Here is a 19,465-nt window from a genome sequence, read left to right on the forward strand (position 1 = left end):
TGTTATAGCTACAATCCCTCTTTTACTGCACCATTTCCTAGGTGAGTTTAATTTTACAGAATCTCTCAATGGTATAATAACACATGCACCAGCTATTGGAATGTTTAGTTTTCATCTGGGATGGATTAGAGCACTTGAATGGTAGTCTCACGGCTGAAGATACTTTTAATATTTGAAAGTTTAGAGCTGATGTGTTTTTATGCTGGAATCACTGATATTATGGAAATTATGCAAATTTCAAATACCATGATAATGGTAATATATATGGTAACGATAGGTTCTAAAAAAAAACTTCTCTAGAAGAAAATTTCAAAGAAAGAGAAAGAAATAATTTATTCCCTAAAACCAACAGAGTGGTTAGAGGGGTTCATTATATTTACATATAATTTATAAGTAACATACCTAAATTTTACCAGTCATCAAGTTTGAATCTAATTAAAAGATAGTTTTAGTTAAAGGTACATGTTTATGCATTTCATGATTCATTACCTGAAGTGCTATGCATGCATATCTTTACAAAAATAAGAAAATCACATTGTTGAGTAAAGGAGCAACTGAGGATTTGGGTTCTGTTCTTTTCCTTAAGGTAAAAAAAACAATTTCTTAAAAAAGTTATTGTCTTCTGAAACACACCACTCTCCATATCATTGAAACATTTTGTGGTGACAAATATCAGATCTATAACATTTACCATAAAAGGGATGAAAATATTATTTACTTTTCTTTGGGTTGATTGTGTTTAGTTTTTTTTGATTGTAGCAGAAAGAATAATGATGACATCCCAATCAACCTGACGTAACAAATGTAGGTTACAATGACAAGACAACCTGCTTCAGTCAGCTCATAGCAAGCCCACATGAAGGGAGGTGTTTCTTAATCATTTGTCAGAGGCTGTGGGCCTTATCAGCTAATTTTAGATAGAAGAAACTGAAAAAGAAACATCTGGGTAAAACCTAATTCAAAATTTGTTTTTTGCCATTCTCATTTGACAAGAAGTTATTTAAGTAAAATATACTTTTTGTGAAAGGATACTCAATTAAATGTTGAAATATTTGTGCTCTACTTTAGTGCAGTTTCTGGGGAACAGCTGCTTGAACAAGAGGAACAAATTTTATTTGGTAGTTTGGGAAGAGTTGAGTAGGATGCCAAGACAGGATCTAGTGAGACAATGTTTATAAAGATAGGGGTTTCCTAATAAGTTGAAATCTTTCCCTAAGGCAGAAAAAGAATCTTTTATCAGAAATAAATTTTCTGGAGACCATCTTTAGAAATTTATAGAAGTCTATTAATGAATTAGATTCAAGAGATCTTTTACAGAGAGCAATTCTGCATATCACAGTTCAGTATGGCTGAAATTCTAGAACACTTACTATCTTCCAGGATTTCCTTTAGTGAACCTTCTATGATGCACAAATAGTTTGGAGGACAAAATCTTACTAAGCAGATGCTGGTTATATAGCAAAACATAGTCCTTGCAGTGGAGGAAGAGGCAACACAGATAGTTACAGCTCCCTATTTGCAGAGAAGAAAGCAATTCCCGAGTTCTGGCAGCAGCACATCAGTTGTGGGAATTGCATGGCCAGGGCCAGAGCACTGCACATCACCTCATGCTCCTGGCTCTGTAGCCTCTGCACTCAGCTGTCTCCTTTCATTAACTGGTTCTCTGCCTTGCAGAGCAGCACCAGGTGGGGTGATTTGTATGGCAGGAGCAATATTCTTGGCAGACTTATGACCTTTATCCAGAGGAACCAATGGACAATGAGTTGAGCTGAGTCTTTTTATTGACGGAATTTCCATTACCTTCACAGGCTTTCTTTCCTGGCTTGTCCTTTTATCTTATTATGGACAGAACCTACATTTACTGGACAATAGCTTCCACATTGGTCCCCTTTAATTTCCCAGAAAATATCACTAGTACACTTAAAAAAATTACTCAAGACCTGTTCTTTACCTCTCTTTACAACAAACTATTTATTCATTCAGCAAATGCACGGTGTAACACTTTATACCATAGCATTTACACCCACACACCTAAAGGGGCTGTATTTCAAATATTCCATGTGTTCCCTACAAAGCTATAGTAGGCTTACAAAGTTTTAGATATTTTCTAGTTGCTTATACAGGATTTGTTAAAATTGCCTTTAACAACAGTTAAGGAACTAAGTTATGGAATTACCATTAATTTTATTTTCACATTGTCTGTGAAAAACATTACAGTTTTCCATTATAAATGAAAGGTAATGATGTGAATAATGGTATTCGAGTCACATCATCTCCAGTTTTTATATCATGATGCAAACTGACCTCATAATTTTGTCATCTTCTGTATTTACAGCCCAATAATGCTTTTCTGGCAGCTCACAAGGGTTACTGAATTTATGAGGCACTTGCAAGTCAGGTATTTTATGAATACCACCTGCATTTCTCGAAAATTATTTCTAGTAATGTAATGTAAGTCTACTGTGTGTACTGGATTAAAATAGCATAAGAACTAAGTAATAAATTATACTATTTTGTTTTAAATTTTATTACATGGAAATACAAGTTTTCATTGTTGATCATATTAACTTGTTATGATCAAACACTTTCTTTTTACAGATAATGGTATTTATTTGTTTTTTCAGTATATAAAATGTACCAAGTACCAAATTGCTTTAGCACATGCATAAAAATAACTTAATAAAATCTGACTTAACCAATATATGGGCAAAAAGAAGACAAACAATGTAGCTTGCACTAAAATATAGGCAATTATAATGACATCAGAACTATAAAACCAATTTTGGAATCAAGAGTTCAAAGTTCTGTCTCAAGGAATCTCCTGTTTTACTCTATGACTTAAGTTAATTATCTCTGTCCACTTGATCCATTCAACAACTTGTAAGGAGATGGTTCTTTAGACAACCATCACCCAAGGCAGAGAGGTCTTCTAAACAAACTACTTTGATTTACATGTGAAAGGGAACAGGAATCCAGGATTAGTCTTTAACTCCAGTAATATATTGGAAATATATGGCTGTGTCTTGCAATAACTGATGCATCTGGGTGAACTGGCACAGAAAGTTTCAGACTGTTCACTTCATAAAATTTAATCAGAAGATTTTGAGTCAATAAAAATATGGATAGCAAGTGAGACAAATGGCTGAAAACATCTGTGTGAAGAGAAACACATACTGCACAACTGTCTGACAGTGAGCTCTCATAAAAAATTTCAGACTGTTGGTAAAATAAAAAGAAATTGTAACTGAAATGTCCTTTCCTCCTATCCTTGCCCTGCAACACACATACATCATCCAGTTAAAACTTGGACAAGCAAAATCCACATTAATGACACCAAGTGAAAGTGAAATAGGACTGCTTTTAAAAATTAGTACACCTCTTGTTCAGGCAGTTAAAAAATTGACAAAGTGATGTTAAGGTTTCACAGTTACAAAGCAGGTCTGAAACTGGATAATTAATCTTGATTGTCCCAATAGTTTCAATGTGATTAATTTTCCTTAGCCACCTTCTCCCCTTGTCATCTCATCTTACATTAAAGTCACAGGGATTTTGTTGCTGATTCCAAACAAAACAGATCAAGCTAAAAACCTGACAGATAAAAGATTCTGTAGACAGGATCCCTTTGCTCTATCCCAGAGTGTTGTAAGCCCCTCTCCTAACTGGGCTATCTATTGAAAAAAAACCCCTTTCTTAAAAAGTAGCATTAAAATCTTTTGGAACAAATTGATTCCCTGACACCTACAGTCGCATACAGAATTCTAGTTCTAAGCCTTCAAAGTAAAGAGGGAGAAAGAAATAGATGAGAGTGTATGTATGTGAGATGAGGACGATTTGCTGAATCACACATCAAAGCAGATGTAGGAGCAAGGCCTGTGTCAGATACTTTAAATACACAGTGGTACATCCAAAACATGCAGAATTCAGTTCTGTGTTCCCGGACAGCTCAGACATACTGTAGACAATGACTAAAACGAGCAATAAAGCCCTCTGAGAGGAGGTTGCAATTGAAAAGAGATTGAAGATTAAATCAAAGAGTGTCACATTTAATATTCAGAACACTCTAACTGAATCCTTACTGCCTGGGCTATAAATGGAATCTTACCGTGGGCTGGAATGAGAAAGTGGGCTCATTTCTTTCTGATAGTGATGCTCCTGACTGACGGGCTGTGGAAAACAAAAATAATAGATTGTTTAAAAGTATGTCAGAGATCTGGTATGAGCACATACATTTGAAGCTTCTGATAATAGAATTTTACAGTCTTTTTTCTTATCTGTGAAATTAAAAATGGATATTCTGGTCCTAACTGTACAAAAGTGCAACTTTAAAGATGATTCTTGTCTGGGTGGAAATACATATGAATTAAGAAGTCGATCACACAGTTATTTCTCTGCTGCCTGTGAGAGCATTGGGACAGTCAGGGAACTGCAGAGATGGAGGGTGGTAAAGTCTTGTCTGACAGAAGAGTCTGGACTGAACATGTGTACAAAGCATGAGGAAGGAACTCTTGGTAGGACCCGTGCAGAATGAACCATTTTTAAGAGTAGAAAACACCAAGGGAGAGGTGTGAGAGGGCTGGCAGAGCAGGTTAGAAGCAGCAATGACAGTAATTTTAGCAGTCCCAAATGAAGGTTACTGAAGCACATATGATTCTCCATGGCATTGCAGCTTTGAAGCCTGGATTAAGCTGTTCATGAATAGCTAACAGTGGACTATTATGAATATTAATACAAAATATGATAATTTTCCAGTCAAATCTTACCTACCCATTGTAAGTACATGCCCCAAAAGTTTCAAACTACATTTGGTTTATGACATTAAAAAGAGTTATTTGCAAGAAAGATCAATATTCATAAACTGATGTAAAAATTCAAGAATTCTAAAATCCACAAATACATTTTCTCCCAGAATATATGTAGTTCTATCAGAAGAGACTCCTTGCCATGATCACACACCTCAAAAGCAGTTCTAAACAAATCATTGAAGGAAATGCAAAAGTGAAAATGTAAGCATACATGAATACTTGTACAATTTAGTACATTAAATCTTAAAATGATAAAATGTGTTATGAAATTAATTTTTAAAACAAAAATTAATATACAAATGAGTATGTCCTTATGGTTTCAGAAAATGAAAAGGGATGTTGTAAAATATATGTTCAGGATGAATGACATCCTAGTTACTACCAAATATGACTCACTGCCTGGTGGTGGATAGTGCAATTCCCAGATGATAGCTAGTGGAAGATAAGGACAAGACAGAGAGTGAATAAGTCAGTCTATGAACCAGAATGTCTGTCTAAATAATTTTTAGTCTCATTTCATAGTAAAGAATACTCTGCCTCAGTTTTTCAATTTGACTTGATGTGAACAGATCCCTCCAGGGGTTGTCAAACTGAGCTCACAGTTGGCATAATTGTGGGTTTAAATAACACTCCTCTTGTCTGTCAGACTTCAGTTCTGCCAGACCATTTTTGTGTTAAGTGGCTTTCTTTTCATGAAAAATTAACAAAGGAGGCCAGAAGACCATCCACAAATTAGATATGAACCTGGAAGTAGTCTTTTAAATATTTTTCAGACAAGACTTATGTGACTGAATTTATGTTTAGGAAATTGCTTGTGGAACAAGTAAACTTCTCTGTGAGTACTCCTTACTTGAAAGACATGTCTTAGTGGTGGGCATAATTTGGATTCTGCTAATGCAACATTATATCACTATTATACCACTACAAGCTTCCAGGATGTAACAGTGAGCATTTAGGAGACTCTTCCTTCTCCTTTGTATTTCTGACTGAGAAACAGACACCATATGCAGTCAGATATTGTATGATCCTTGTATAGATGATCCTTCTCCAGAATGTTTGTGTTGTATCTAAATTAGTGTCTGAAGTGTGGAAACAACTATCCAAGAAGCTGTATGGGCCAATTCTCTGACAGGGCAAGAAAGTTTTACAGGATCTCTAGAATAAAGCAAGGCATTTAAAAAGAAATGTTTTGTAAGCTTTGCAAATTTTCTTGGATAATGTATATATGTGTGGGTGTAAACTTCACATTAAATTCTGCAATATATAGAACTGTGTCTTTCATAGTGTTGCAAATCCAGCATGGATTTTCATAGGTCTTCAGATTTAAGAAAACATTTAGGTAAGACATGGTAACATAAAATATTTTAAAATATTTAGCTCTACATACACATATTATTGAACTGAAACTGTGTCCCACACACATTTTACAAGGGTTTACAATTCTCCTTCAAAGTAAACCCATTTTAAAGTAGAAGTTTTTCATATTTATAACTGTGGCTGTGCTGGGTAATGTATAATATTCGAAGTGATTTTATTCCTGTTTGGCTGTCATAGTTTACAGCAGCAGCTAAACCACTTACATTTCAACATTTTCTCCTGACAGCATATATTCAGTTCTTGGTAAACTATCATAGGATATAAACCCACAATTTTAGTATCTCTGTTCTGTAGTTGTTTAAGGACATCTGTTCTAACTGCAGCTCATCAATATGATTGATCTATGTGCCTTTACATTCACAAGGGCTTCTCAGATTCATTAAAGTCAGTAACATGACACTTTTCAATGACTTTTGCTAAAAATGGTAAAGTGATGAAAAAAATTAATCTCATTTAGAATGTGTTTTTTATATAGAATATTACTTTGATACATAAATTCACTATCTAACATGATTATACCCTGCCCTGCCTTGCAAAACATCAAAGGTATTTCCAAATTAAAGATACACAAAAAGCTGCCTTCTGGTGGTGCTGTTGCCATAGATTCCACCTAAAGGACACAAATGTATAAAATGAAGAAAAATTTGTAAGAAAATACTCCTTATTTATCTTTGAAAAACATAAGAGAAAGCAATTGAAACTACTAATTTAAAGAATCAGAAAGATACAACCTGGAAACACATGTAGGCATGAAAATTTAATCATGACAAGAATTTCAAGCTGTCCTTAAATTCTCAAATTCCAATATGAAGGTTATTTCTATTTATTTTCTATATACTGCACTGCTAAAATAATTTAGCTATGCAGCTAGAAGATGGCTACAGATCTATATCTATAAACTTTTCTGCAGTCTGTACATCTTATTTTGGAAGGACTGAGCATTTGAAAATTCTCTTAACTCAAAGTATGGTGGTACTAAAGATCAGGGAATAAAAAGAAATCTGCTTTTATTCTACATGTTTTTTTTTTTACATAATAAATATATATAAGGAATAAACATATGTAAGAAACACTTCTTTATAAAAACTGGAAGCTGAAGAAATGTTGAGTTAACTAGTACTGAGGGATGAAGAAATTGAGAGCAGCCCTGTGGAGAAGGAGTACTGGGGGATGACGAGCTAGACATGATCTGCCAGACCAGAATGCCAGTAGAATCCTGGACTGCATCCAAACAAGGCATTGGCAGCAGGTTCAGGGAGGGAATTCTGCCCCTTTGCCCCCATGAGACCTCACCTGGGGCACTGTGTCCAGCTCTGGGGTCCTCAGTACAGGAAAGACATGGACCTGCTGGAGTGAGTCCAGAACAAGGCTGCAAAATTTATCAGAGGAGTGGAAGAGCTATCCTATGGAGCCAGGCTGAGAGGATTGGGGCATTCAGCATGGAGAAAAGAAGGTTCTGGGAAGGTCTTATTAAGTAAGTGGGGTGATTAAATAATCACCTCCACCAACAAATGTTGTTAGCAGCCTTCTTAGATACCAAAGGTCTACAAAGTGAATTAACACTCTCACATAGACACTCCACATTTTTCCAAATGTTTGAACAGAATTACATCAAGTAAAATGTCAAACACACAAGTCCAGGCCCAAAAAACTTCCATCATATCTGTGAAGAGCTGGTGCTCTGGCTGGTGTCTCAGCAAGGAAAATAAGAAATGAAACAGGAGATTCTGGGGACTGACTGACACTGTACTGGTACAGTGTTGTTCTCCATAAAGGCTGAGGTAAATGGGTATGGAAGACCTGGAAAGCTGAATTTCTTTGGTTTTGTGTTGGACTAAGCTGTTAGTCTTTATCTGAGAAAGATTAGGTTTCTTTCCTAAGTTATCCCTCTTGATAACCTTGAAATTAGGTTCTTGCCATTTAATCTTAAACCCTCAATGTCCACTTTGCAGAATGCAGAGGAGAAATCTGGCAAGGCTGAATGTGTAAGGCACACCAAACTCTTCAGTTAGCTGAATGAAATGTGAAGAACTCTCTCCAAGACAAAATCTGGCCTTTTATGCTTGAATTATGTGGAGGAAGATGGCCATGAAGGTCTGTTACGAACAACTACAACTATATTAAATTGCAATTTTTACTGCTAACATATTATATCTAAACACAATTTTAGCTACAGAAGTTGACCAAGACAGTAAGATCACAGAACAATCTTTGCAGTCACATTGTACTTCACTGAATACTATAGCAGTACGTTTTCCTTTAAAAGTTCATTTTGTTTCAGTCATATGATTTGTATTAACCAAATCTGATGTGTCTAAATATTCTTATTAATTTCCATATAATTAAACTACTGAAAAAATAACAAAACTGCTATTCTCTATATTTAATTGAGTTTGAGTTCCATTTGTCTGGTCTTGCAGTTTTGTACCATGTTTGAGCCTATTTAATGAGCATGGAGAAAACACATTGGAAATATTAAATTAACAAAATGTGTAATGAAGATGTACATCAAATAGTTAATGCCAACTAATGTGTCTCTGATATCCTGCAAAATATTACTCTGTAAGTCAAGTTCTTATTTGTACAATTACTCACTTATCAACACACCTCATCTGAAGCCTTCATTTAACAGGTACTCCAAAGTTCCAGCACTGTGTTGATCATTAACTCTGGGAAGTTGCTGCTACAGGCCTCTACTTGGACCCTGTAGAACCTTGAAAGTAATTTGCACCTAACATTTTAGAGCATTAACTCTGCAATAGTTTATATTGGGGCAACACAGCTGTGTTTACTCTTCTAACGCTGGATTTGCCTCAAAGTTGTACTGTGTGCTTTACTTAAGCCACATTCATTGTTTATTACTGCTTCAACTGTAATAAAATAACAGCTATATTGCTGATATATAAATGGAGTATGAGGTTATCTGGTTTTACAGCAACTCCTGCTAGTACCTTTATAGAGTTCCTGAAATGTTATTCTGTGCTTTCATACATTCAATACTTTTTTGGTGGACTGCAACAAATACTCTGCTTCTTATAGTAGTACTGTCACATAGTGCAGCTGTGTGTGATTCTGTACCACTTTGTACCAGGACAAATAATGATCCAAGGTGTAAAATACATAATGATCACATACTAAGTGCTCAGAACTACTGCAGCTTTTTGCTGCTTTCTCCTGCTTCAGTTCTTTAAACATTTAGCTTTTCAGTAATGAGACTTTATCATTGTAAGAAGCAATTATTTTCCATTACTCACACTATAATGCAGCTGCTGACTGGTATATCTGGGTTTCATTCATTTTGGAACTATTCTTAAGTACTATATCACACACCTGCAGGTTGTCAGCCACTATTGTGATGAACTGTACAGCCTACACTATTATTCAGGATTCTAGGAAGGAATATATATAATAGATTTGCTCTTTATCCATGGTGGTACTAGAGAACGTGCTGGAAATACATGTGTCTTGGTTAAATGTTTTACTTGATAAATTCTAAGAGCCTTTGGTAATGATACCTTAAATTTCAATTCTACTCAAAGAAAATTTAGTATTCAAGACCCCTGAGAAAATACTGTGGGTTTATACTTACTGAAGGGAAACAAGAGTTCCAGGTTGCTGTATCATCATCACTGCTTATACTTATGTTGACATTGCAGCAATTGCTCTTTGAGGCGTTCAGCCCATGGGAGATTCCAGCATCCCATAATTCTTTTTGTTGGTTCTTCATGCTGGCCAGCATCTGTAGTTCAGATGAACTCAGTCTATTTGACTGGTACTTTTTCCTGTCATACTCCTGTGAAATCAAATAGAAAACTCAACAATATAGACAGGATCATGGAACAGAACAGATGAATGAAACAGAGAGAGACCTTGGAGAATTTCTCAGAATCTTCAAGAAGCTTCAATAGTGAAAGAGAAACAAAATGTTTACTAGAAAAAATTAGTTAAGAGATTTCAGTTATGAAGCATATTTACACACAATTACAGAAAGGAAGAACACCACAAGCACTGTAATGAATGGCAGTCTTGATCCATGGTGTTTAGTGAAGTTGCTGTTCCACTGCAATTAAAAACAGAAGATAAAGGCAGGCTTTAAGAAGTTCAAAAATCCATAGCTATTAAATGCAAATCTTGAATTAAAGCAAATCCCACAGTTATCACAGTATCATCAACATCATCAATGTAACATTTGGTTACATTGGTCAAGCACAGCATAAAATTTCTCTGGAAAGCCATATCAACACTAAATTTCAAAGGTTATTCTGGCAGCCTGCTAGTGCATACATTTTCAAGTAAACTTTGATGTCTTTTTGCTTTTCTTCAAATCCACTGGTGGAATTGTTAATGTAACCTTAATTACATTGTTATATCAGACTTGATCCACAGGCCAAAAGCTACAAACTCATACTAACCATTTTGCAGCTGGTACTTAAGCCTCTCTCAAAACCTTAAGATAAGATAGTTTAAAGTCACCCAACCTGCTGTTTGCACTATCTTTGTTTAAATAACTCCTTCTTTAAGGAAAGCCTTCCTGTTTTTAAAGGGTCCATATATATTGCTCTTTCACAAAGTAACAAGTCTAATACTTAAGACATTTAGTTTTGCTTCTAAATCTAAATACAAAACATTTCTGCTTGAAAAGTGATTCCAGGCAGTGACCAGGACTTGAATGGATTTAGATCACTGGAATTTGGGCCAGGGGGCTGAGACACTATATAACAGTATCCCAAAGAGGGACAGAGCTTTGATTCTAGTGAAGAGAATGGAGCTTTTTGACCAGGAATGTATCATATTCCTGGCAGAAGGGAGGATCTCTCAGTCTCTTTTGCTGTGAGAAGGCACTGGGTCACTGAAGACCTCAAGAATCACAAGTCAGCAGTACAAGTGATATGAACATTGACTTTTCCCTCTATGAAATGCAGTGTGTAATGTTTTAGTGTGCCTTTGAGGGGTACAGAAGTCACCTTACTACCAAAATTCATAATGAAATTATAACTCCTTTGCTTTCTTCCTATGCATATAAGATACAGGGTACCAGAAGACAACAGAATATACAAAGCGTAAGATGACAGAAGCAGTTTCCACAGGTACCATTCCTTTTTTACCCCTGGCTAATAAGATTAATTTCTGAATTCTGTGATTACTACTACTATTTTTAATCCTAAAATAATATGAGATGTTTTCAGACCGTTTCTGAATGCCTTTTAGTAGCTCAGTGACTATTAGTCATTTGTTCACCTCACCCAAAACTCTCTTTGTTATGCTTGGGGAGTCTGATGCATCAGTATTCGACCAGATCTGCAGCTGCTGTAACTTTTATTGATCAGTAAGAACTGATCATGCTGATTTCCTGTTAATTTTCCTATATATAAACCTTCTGCAGTTATTTGAATATTATAGGAGAAGCTTTGGCTTATCTTTCTTCCTTCATATAATTTGTATGCAGTCATTAAACTGACAGAATGAACTGGTGCTCTGCAGAATAAAAGTGCTAACTACTGAAAGAACTTTTTTGTCTTTCTCTTTTTAATAAAAGCATAAAAATTTGCCCAAACTTGCTTGTCTTTTCCTTTACATCTATGAAGAAAGATACATAGATTTTTGGAATTATTACAACATGATTCTAAACATCTGCTGTTCCCCCACCCCCTCCCCAGCTTATTTCAAATTGTCATTCTGTTTTCTTTTCCTGTAAATGTCTCACTCTGAAAATACCACAGTCAGGAAGAAGAGATGCTATGACTATTTTCTGTGTTAAAGCTCCCCTACAATAAACTAACGAAGGAGAAATAGTTTGGAATTCTTCAAGTTCAGATGACTACTACCAAAAAGACTTTTCAAAAATTTTATATTGTCTTCGCTGGTTTTCAAAGAGAGAGAATTTGAAAACTGAATTTGAAATTAAGTTAACTTTGTAATTTAGGACAATCTTTTGATGTAAGAAGTAATTTTTCAATACTCTTAAATTTGCCTAAAATTAATATTTCATTTAGTAATTAAAAGCTTATCTTGTCTATTTGCATATCCTTCCCTTACAATAAAGTATTTTTATTAAGCACTTAAAACTTTTGCTAGATTGATAAAACCTGTTGTTTAAAGGATTTTTTTTTTCATATATAATGACATTTGCATTCTTCTAGGTTCAAATGATTTATTCAGAATTGTTTGAATGTAGTTATACGTGTGGAAAACTTTAATTACCAGCTATCTACATGCTTGCAATATTACCCAGAGGGCTATACTTCTTTCTTAATTAAAAATATTTGAACTTAATAATAGAGAACTCTATTAAAACATGAATAAAACATTGCAAGAAACCAGGTCCTTAAAGCATATTAAGCAGCAGGCAAATCAATTGCAGAAGACTTGGTTAAGCACTTTTTTTCCCTCTACTAGTCCTCTGTATGAGCACAAAAAGAAGTGTCAAAAAACTTCAAGGAAGGGCTTCCATAAAGTTTTAAGACTTGATCAAATCAAGCATAAGACCTAGATCTGCCAGATACTTTAATCTTATATTTTGTAGCAATAAAACAAAGTCTGTAGCTAATGAATTTCTATACATTAATAATAGGATTTGTTCTTGAAAAAAAATACTTACAAACAACAAATGACACGTGCAATACATTTACAGCTACAAGTGCAGTATGGTAATAACCTTATTGTCTAAATTAGTAATTAACTATTGCAATCCACCTTGAGAATCTACATTTAGCTGTGCTCTAAAGGACAAAGTTGATGGCTGCATTAAACTGATGATACTTTCAAGAAAGTAATACATGTATAATTATTATGGACAAATAGGTTACAGTTATGAAAAGTAATAAACATATTTGAATTGTAAGTGAAACAATTTTCTAAAACCTGAAAGTATCAGGAAAAAAAGAATACATTTAATCACATAATCCCAGAATCCCAGAATCACTAGGTTGGAAGAGACCTTCAAGATCATTGAGTCCAACCCATGCCCTAACACCTCAACTAAACCATGGTATCCAATGTTTTTTTAAACACATCCAGGGATGGTGACTCCACCACCTCCCTGGGCAGACCATTCCAGTACTTTATCACCCTTTCTGTAAAAAACATTTTCCTGATGTCTAACGTGTATTTTCCTCGGTGCAGTTTAAGACTGTGTCCTTAGAAACAGTCTAATTATCTTCCTAAGAAAAAGAGAATCAGTTTATTGGTATCAACTGGGGCTTTTCCTATCACTGAAAATTACAGAAACATTATCTTCTTTCCAAATAGAAATGAACCCATGCATTGCTTTCTTCCACATTTTCTACATCACTAGTGGCAATTCTAATGTCTTTTCCAGATCATAAATAGATAGAACATATGCTGCTATAAATAGGATTTTCCTTTGCTTTTTAATTTTTTTGCTTTTCATAGTCTTTCAGATCACCAGCCACTGATATTTCTCATGATAATAAAGTCTCAGCACTACTTCTGATTTTCTCTTGCACTATTGTGTTTCATTCCCCCTGCTTTCCCCCATCCACTTCCTTCCCAAAGGAAACCAGTCTCCACAACTTTCACGGAAACAGATGTTCTGTTTCATCAGGAAAATCACAGGGCCTTCACCAATCCAATCAACTACTTACAGGACACAGGAAGAGATTTCCAGAACCCCCAGTCTGAGAGACAACCTCACAGCACTGAGAGACGTAAAACCCAGCCACTGCCCCAGTACTAAATGACCCATTTCACAAAAAGCACTGAAGCATCCCTGGCAGGGCAGGATGAGTATTTCTCCATCAAGGCCACACATTAAAGCTGAACACATGCTTTCCTAGACACAATTCTTTAATCTGGAGTTCAGATTGATCCTCCCAGCTCTGTGCCTGGACTTCCAAACCCAGAGTTTACTGCAGGGCTGCCCATCCTCAGCAGACCCCGCAGCCCCAGGCAGGCAGGTAGAACCTTTCAGTGGGATGGCCCTGCCCCAGCAGCAGCAACCATGTCCCATGGAAGTCATCACTCCTGCTTCCCTTTTCACAGAGGCTGTCAAATCAGGTAACTAAAATGAACTGTATCAACAGGTCACAAAAATGCTACAGACCAAAATTCCCTCAGCAGAATCATAGCACACTCCCCTTCCTACAGCAGATGAGACAAACTACAGGGACACAAAAATTATACATGTCCATTTCCTTCATGTAAATGAGGTACAGATCATATTCCAAGACATTAAAGCAGGAAAATGTTTAGAAACAATGCATAACTACTTCATAGAGCCCCTCAAAAAGAGGGGTCTATTCTTTTGGTTCCTAGAGGTGAGCAATACCTGGGTCCAGCGATACGATAAGAAATTCAAGATATATCCAAGATTCTAGAAAACAAACCCCATGCTTACAATAATGATCATGCAGTAGTTCTATTCAACATCCCTGGGTAAAATGATCCAAAAAAATTTACAGAACAGCAATTCTGGGACCATAGAACTCCTAGACCTATAAAAGAGACGCCTGCAGGGGAATATGATACATAGCCATGAAGTAGGAAGTGGCACAGGTAAGAAAATGAATTAAAAAAAAATTCATTGTTTTTTATAATGAACCGAATAGGAAAGCACCAGGAATGAGAAAATGCATTAAAAAATTAAGATACATATTTTTTCCCACAAATAGCAGTTTAAGTTTGAAATTCACCTGGACAGAAGCTGCCTCACTGCTGGCTCTCCATCACATAATTTATCATTGCTCAGGGCTGACACAGAGAGACCATGAAGCACCCAAATTAACACTCCTTCTGTGGTCATTCGGTAATACAGCAATTTAAAATCTGCCAATTTTCCTCAGCAATCTTTCAGTCCCAAACTATTTTCTAACTCATGTATTTCCAAAATGTGAGTTGCTCAATGACACATCCTTTTATCTACAAACCTTTGTGATTTCTGTTATATTTGGAGTATTATTTTGTGTGCCACAAACCCCTGCAAAATCAACTTTCAACAGACTGAGCACAGTAAATGCTGTTATGATGAAGCCAGAATATATCTGAATGAAAGATGTACTATTAATCACTTCATGCAAATGGGTATATCTAATATAGCTTCTCTATACAATCTAGTAATTTCATTTCAAAGTAAAAATCACTTACACAAGTCTGTGCTGTCAGACATGAATTTCCTTTAGAGACTTTCTTGAGAGATGTTTTACTGACAGATCTTTCTAATTGATCTGAAACTCCTTCATATCTTTCAGTTTCTTCAGATAAATTTCTAATTACTCTAAAGGATTTGGATCTACTTTGAATTGGAGAAAGAGAAAGGATAGGCTTTAAACTTCTCTGAAAGCTGATAGATTCTGTTTTTCCCATAGTGGAACTCTGTGGTTTTGATAAGATGTCCTCTTTGAAGTTATATTTGCCGTGTTCCTTATTCTTCCAGTATTCATTTCTCTGTGACATCTTATTTAATGGGATGTCTTTTAAAACTGCTGAATCAGATGTTCCTTGTCTACTGTGGATGTTCTCAATGTTCTCAGTACCCTGGATGAGTTCACTGTTGTCATCCTAAATTTAGGAAACAATGCAAGAGTGGTTGGTTCCCTCTCATCATTACACAATTCAGTTTTACATAACCTTAACACATCAAAACCTCTCTTTAATCTCTTCTTCCTGTTTCTAAATTTACAAGGATTCTGAAAAACAGCTGCTTTTCCTGGCAAATACATTGACTATACCATAAACATATTCTTACATCTGAAGCTGATTACTCTTTTCAAAAAGTCAGGCCAGATTTTGAACGCTGGTAACCTCCGAAACCAGTATAGGTTTGTCTCTTACCTGACAATCATAATTTCAATAGAATTTATTACACTGTAAACAAAAACTGAGCAATGAGTCCATGACAATGATGTCTTTCCATTGAATTATTAATACTCAATATTTTCACATTGCATCTTCAACTTAAATGTAGAAGAAATAACTCCTGCTGAGATCACTTTGTACTGCTCTGGTAATCATATGGTACTGGATATCATATTCATTGCCATTTGAATACAATTTAAGAATTTCAGAGGTTAGTTTATTAAGCTTATATCCATGTTTCTAACAATGTCTCTGAAAAATATCCCATGAATCAAGTGTATAATGTTCACTCATACCCTATCTCAACAACAATCAGCAGGACTGAACTGATAGAAAGAAATAATGCAGGAGTGCATCTAGTGTTTGTCTCAATGTTCTTATTCTCAAGAAAGAAAGGAGAGAGCAGCCTCATCTTCATCTTGTGATGCTGCTCCTCTGGCATATGTTCCTACACAGGATGTGAGGCAGTATCACCTCTCACAGCTGAGGTGCAATCCTGCTGCACATGAATGTGATCCAAGATTGTTACTGACTTCAGTGAGTCCAGGATTGCACAGCATGCAACATACATTTAAAAAGATAATCCCTGAGTTTTATTAATGGTACACATTTGCGAAATTTATAGTTTATTCCCTCAGTTATTTTGTAAAACAGTTAAATTCAGTCCATCTTGCTATTATACAACTCAGTTACATTGTATTTCTCTGTTGTGAGCATCAGCTTCAGATGCTAAGAAATAGATTTTATAGCTGAAAGTGAAATACACTGGAATGCTCATAAAGGTAGGAACTTTAGCAGTTACTGTAATGACACTATGAAATTATCACATACATTGACAATTCAACAAATTTCTATATAGTAACAGATGATATTAGATAGATATACTAAAATATTGTTTGTTTTCTTTCATTAATTTCATTGCTGGAAGATTTCTGCATTGCAAAAGAATTAAAGCTGGTGATGCTCAGACAAGATATGCAGCAGATATGCCAATAATCAAGTGACATTCAAAACCTGGGATTTTGTAATTCACTTTCAACAATGCCAATGAGCAAAACCAGTTCCATTTGCAGTTTTAAAAGATACAATGAAGTCTTATTACTGAAGTCTTGAGCAACCATAAAGGACTTGGATCTCACTCAAATCTATGATGCAGGCTTTCCTAACCCTTTTTGTAGTAATGATGCACAGTTCTGGCATCTCTCTGTTAGCATAGGGGCTGACAGAGTTAGGTTTCTTTTGTCAGCTTGTTACACAGGGTACACCTGCATTGAGTCCTGCATCCTGTTAGACACAAACCCCTGACAGAGACAAAATTTACACGTTGGTATATGGGGAAAAGATGATTTATCCTCTCTGTCTGGCTTGAAGAGAGAATCTCATCCTAGGAGTTTTATGAGGATGAGGACTGCTCTATCAAAAGTCACATGTACAAAGTGGCCTACCTCCTCACTGCTGTCAGTTCCTTCAAAGCTGTTTTCAGTTTCAGTATTCTCATATTCTCCTTTACTGTCTGGCTCCAATTTCAAAGGGAAAACATAACTTTCTGGTGATATATTTGGAGACTTTCCGTAAGGAGCTGATCGAGGTTTTGATGAAAATGTGAAAACCTCTTTTTTACTCCTGTGATGATCAGCTGTTTCCCTGCTGTGTTGTTCAACAGAGGCATTCTGGGCTGAGGGTAAATTAGAGCAGGCTGAACTTCCAGTAGCTCCAAAGTGCTCCTCCCTATCCAACTGGATACTCTCAGTAAACCTCTCTGGAAAGACCCATTTATCTGAAACATACAATTTCAATGCTAAATATGTAAATTGTGAGCTACTCTGATCATTCTCTTTATCTCAGAAAGTTGTACAGCAAAGTAAGTTTTTCTAATACAGAAATATTTTGCCTATCAAAGGCAAAGAGTGATGAGTGCTAAGATTGATGAGGACATAATGAAAAAGATCATGTTGCTTTCAAAGTGCAGCCAAGGAAATAAAAAAAAATTTAAACAGCTCAAAAAAAAATACAGGCTTTGGTACAGGACATGCAAGCCTGCCATTTTCAAACCTGAAACTGTTTAGCCATCAAGATTTGAAACCCACAACTGAATTTTATTCTAGGAAAGCATGATTTTATTTAATATGGCCATTGATCTTTTTCTTTAGGCATTTTTTGCATCTGACATTTAAAAAATAATCACACATTGGTGGAAAGTTCATAATATTGCAATCTGCTCCTTCTTTATTGCTGAAATTCCACACTTTTACATTCAGAACTTATGGTTTAAATCTCAATTTCAAACTATTGTTCTGATAAAAAAGTGTGACATGAAAAATGTATAAAGATATCTGTTTCACCAGGTTTCCCTGAATATAGCCACAACTAATCTGACAATTTTAAAACAAACAATAAACTACAGAAATGGATTTAAAGATTGAGTGCACCAGATACACATGAAAAGACCATTTTTATATTCTTATTGTTAGCTTATATTTTACTGTTTGGAATGATGGTATAGAAAAAAAATGTCAATTTGATTGATTACAACCAATCTCAAATAGCATCTAAGAAAAGGAGAATTGCTCAAGTATGCAATACTCCCTTATCTTCATTAAAGGTAGTGTGGTGTGGATTATTCACTAGATATTGAAACTTTCCAGCTCCATAAAACAAAGTTACCATCAACCATATTAAAAACTCAATGAAAAACTACTAAAAACATAATAATAAAGTAGCATTGCAATAATAAAATGCTTGCCACCACAGAAGATAGTAAGTTCAGTGTGGTATTTTGTGCTTTATGTGATATTTTACTTTTAGTTTTGTTAGAATTACCACTTCAGGCACATTCAGCAGCTTTGGGGAAGGAGAGGTGGGAGGAAGTCTGAATCACCATAAATGAAGGCAAAAGAAAGAAGAATGAGATCCCAGGAGAAACAGTGGTCTTCTTACTGGGTTGCTGTGATTTTTCCAGTTTCCTGAAGACAGCTAATAAATCTACCAAACTCTGGTTAATATCCAGGAACCAGTGAAAATTCGGGACCTGACATATCTTGTATGATCATGGCTTGCATCTTCTTGTTCCAGAAAAGACCATTTCTCAATCTCTTCATGAAGACCTTTCTTAGTAAGAACCCCCAAGGCTTTTCAAGTAAACTTTTGTTAAATCAGAAAATCATTCTGATTTAAAACAATGTAGTAGTGTATGCTTTTAATTATTATAAGCCTTGAAAGCTGAACATGCAAGTGATTCCATTTATTTAATAAAAATTTTGGACTCGTTTTTCCAGGAGCATCAAGAAATGAGACTTTTCAAAACCTTTAGGAAATACCCTTCATTGAGTAAACCAAATGACTTTTAATTCTGATCTCTAACTCCAGGTTCTTCAAAGGAGGATATTGGAGCAGAATTATCCAGGCTACTATCATTCAAGATTGTGTCACACTCCTTTGATAACATATTTTTTATAGGCAATTGGAATTACATG

At 35.4% G+C, this 19,465-nt stretch overlaps 1 protein-coding gene across 1 annotated transcript in view; it reads right to left on the bottom strand.

Moving 5' to 3' along the window:
• Positions 1-19,465, bottom strand: part of CFAP20DC (CFAP20 domain containing) — a 50,429-nt gene that overhangs the window by 14,102 nt on the left and 16,862 nt on the right. The window contains exons 7-10 of the mRNA XM_033517542.1: positions 17,438-17,769; positions 15,282-15,695; positions 9,769-9,972; positions 4,103-4,164 (exon numbers count right to left, since the gene is read on the bottom strand). Coding sequence (XP_033373433.1) covers positions 4,103-4,164; positions 9,769-9,972; positions 15,282-15,695; positions 17,438-17,769 — 1,012 coding nt within the window. The remainder of the gene's footprint in view (positions 1-4,102; positions 4,165-9,768; positions 9,973-15,281; positions 15,696-17,437; positions 17,770-19,465) is intronic.

Source organism: Parus major, chromosome 12, assembly GCF_001522545.3.
Source record: "Parus major isolate Abel chromosome 12, Parus_major1.1, whole genome shotgun sequence".
Classification (NCBI taxonomy): Eukaryota; Metazoa; Chordata; class Aves; order Passeriformes; family Paridae; genus Parus; species Parus major.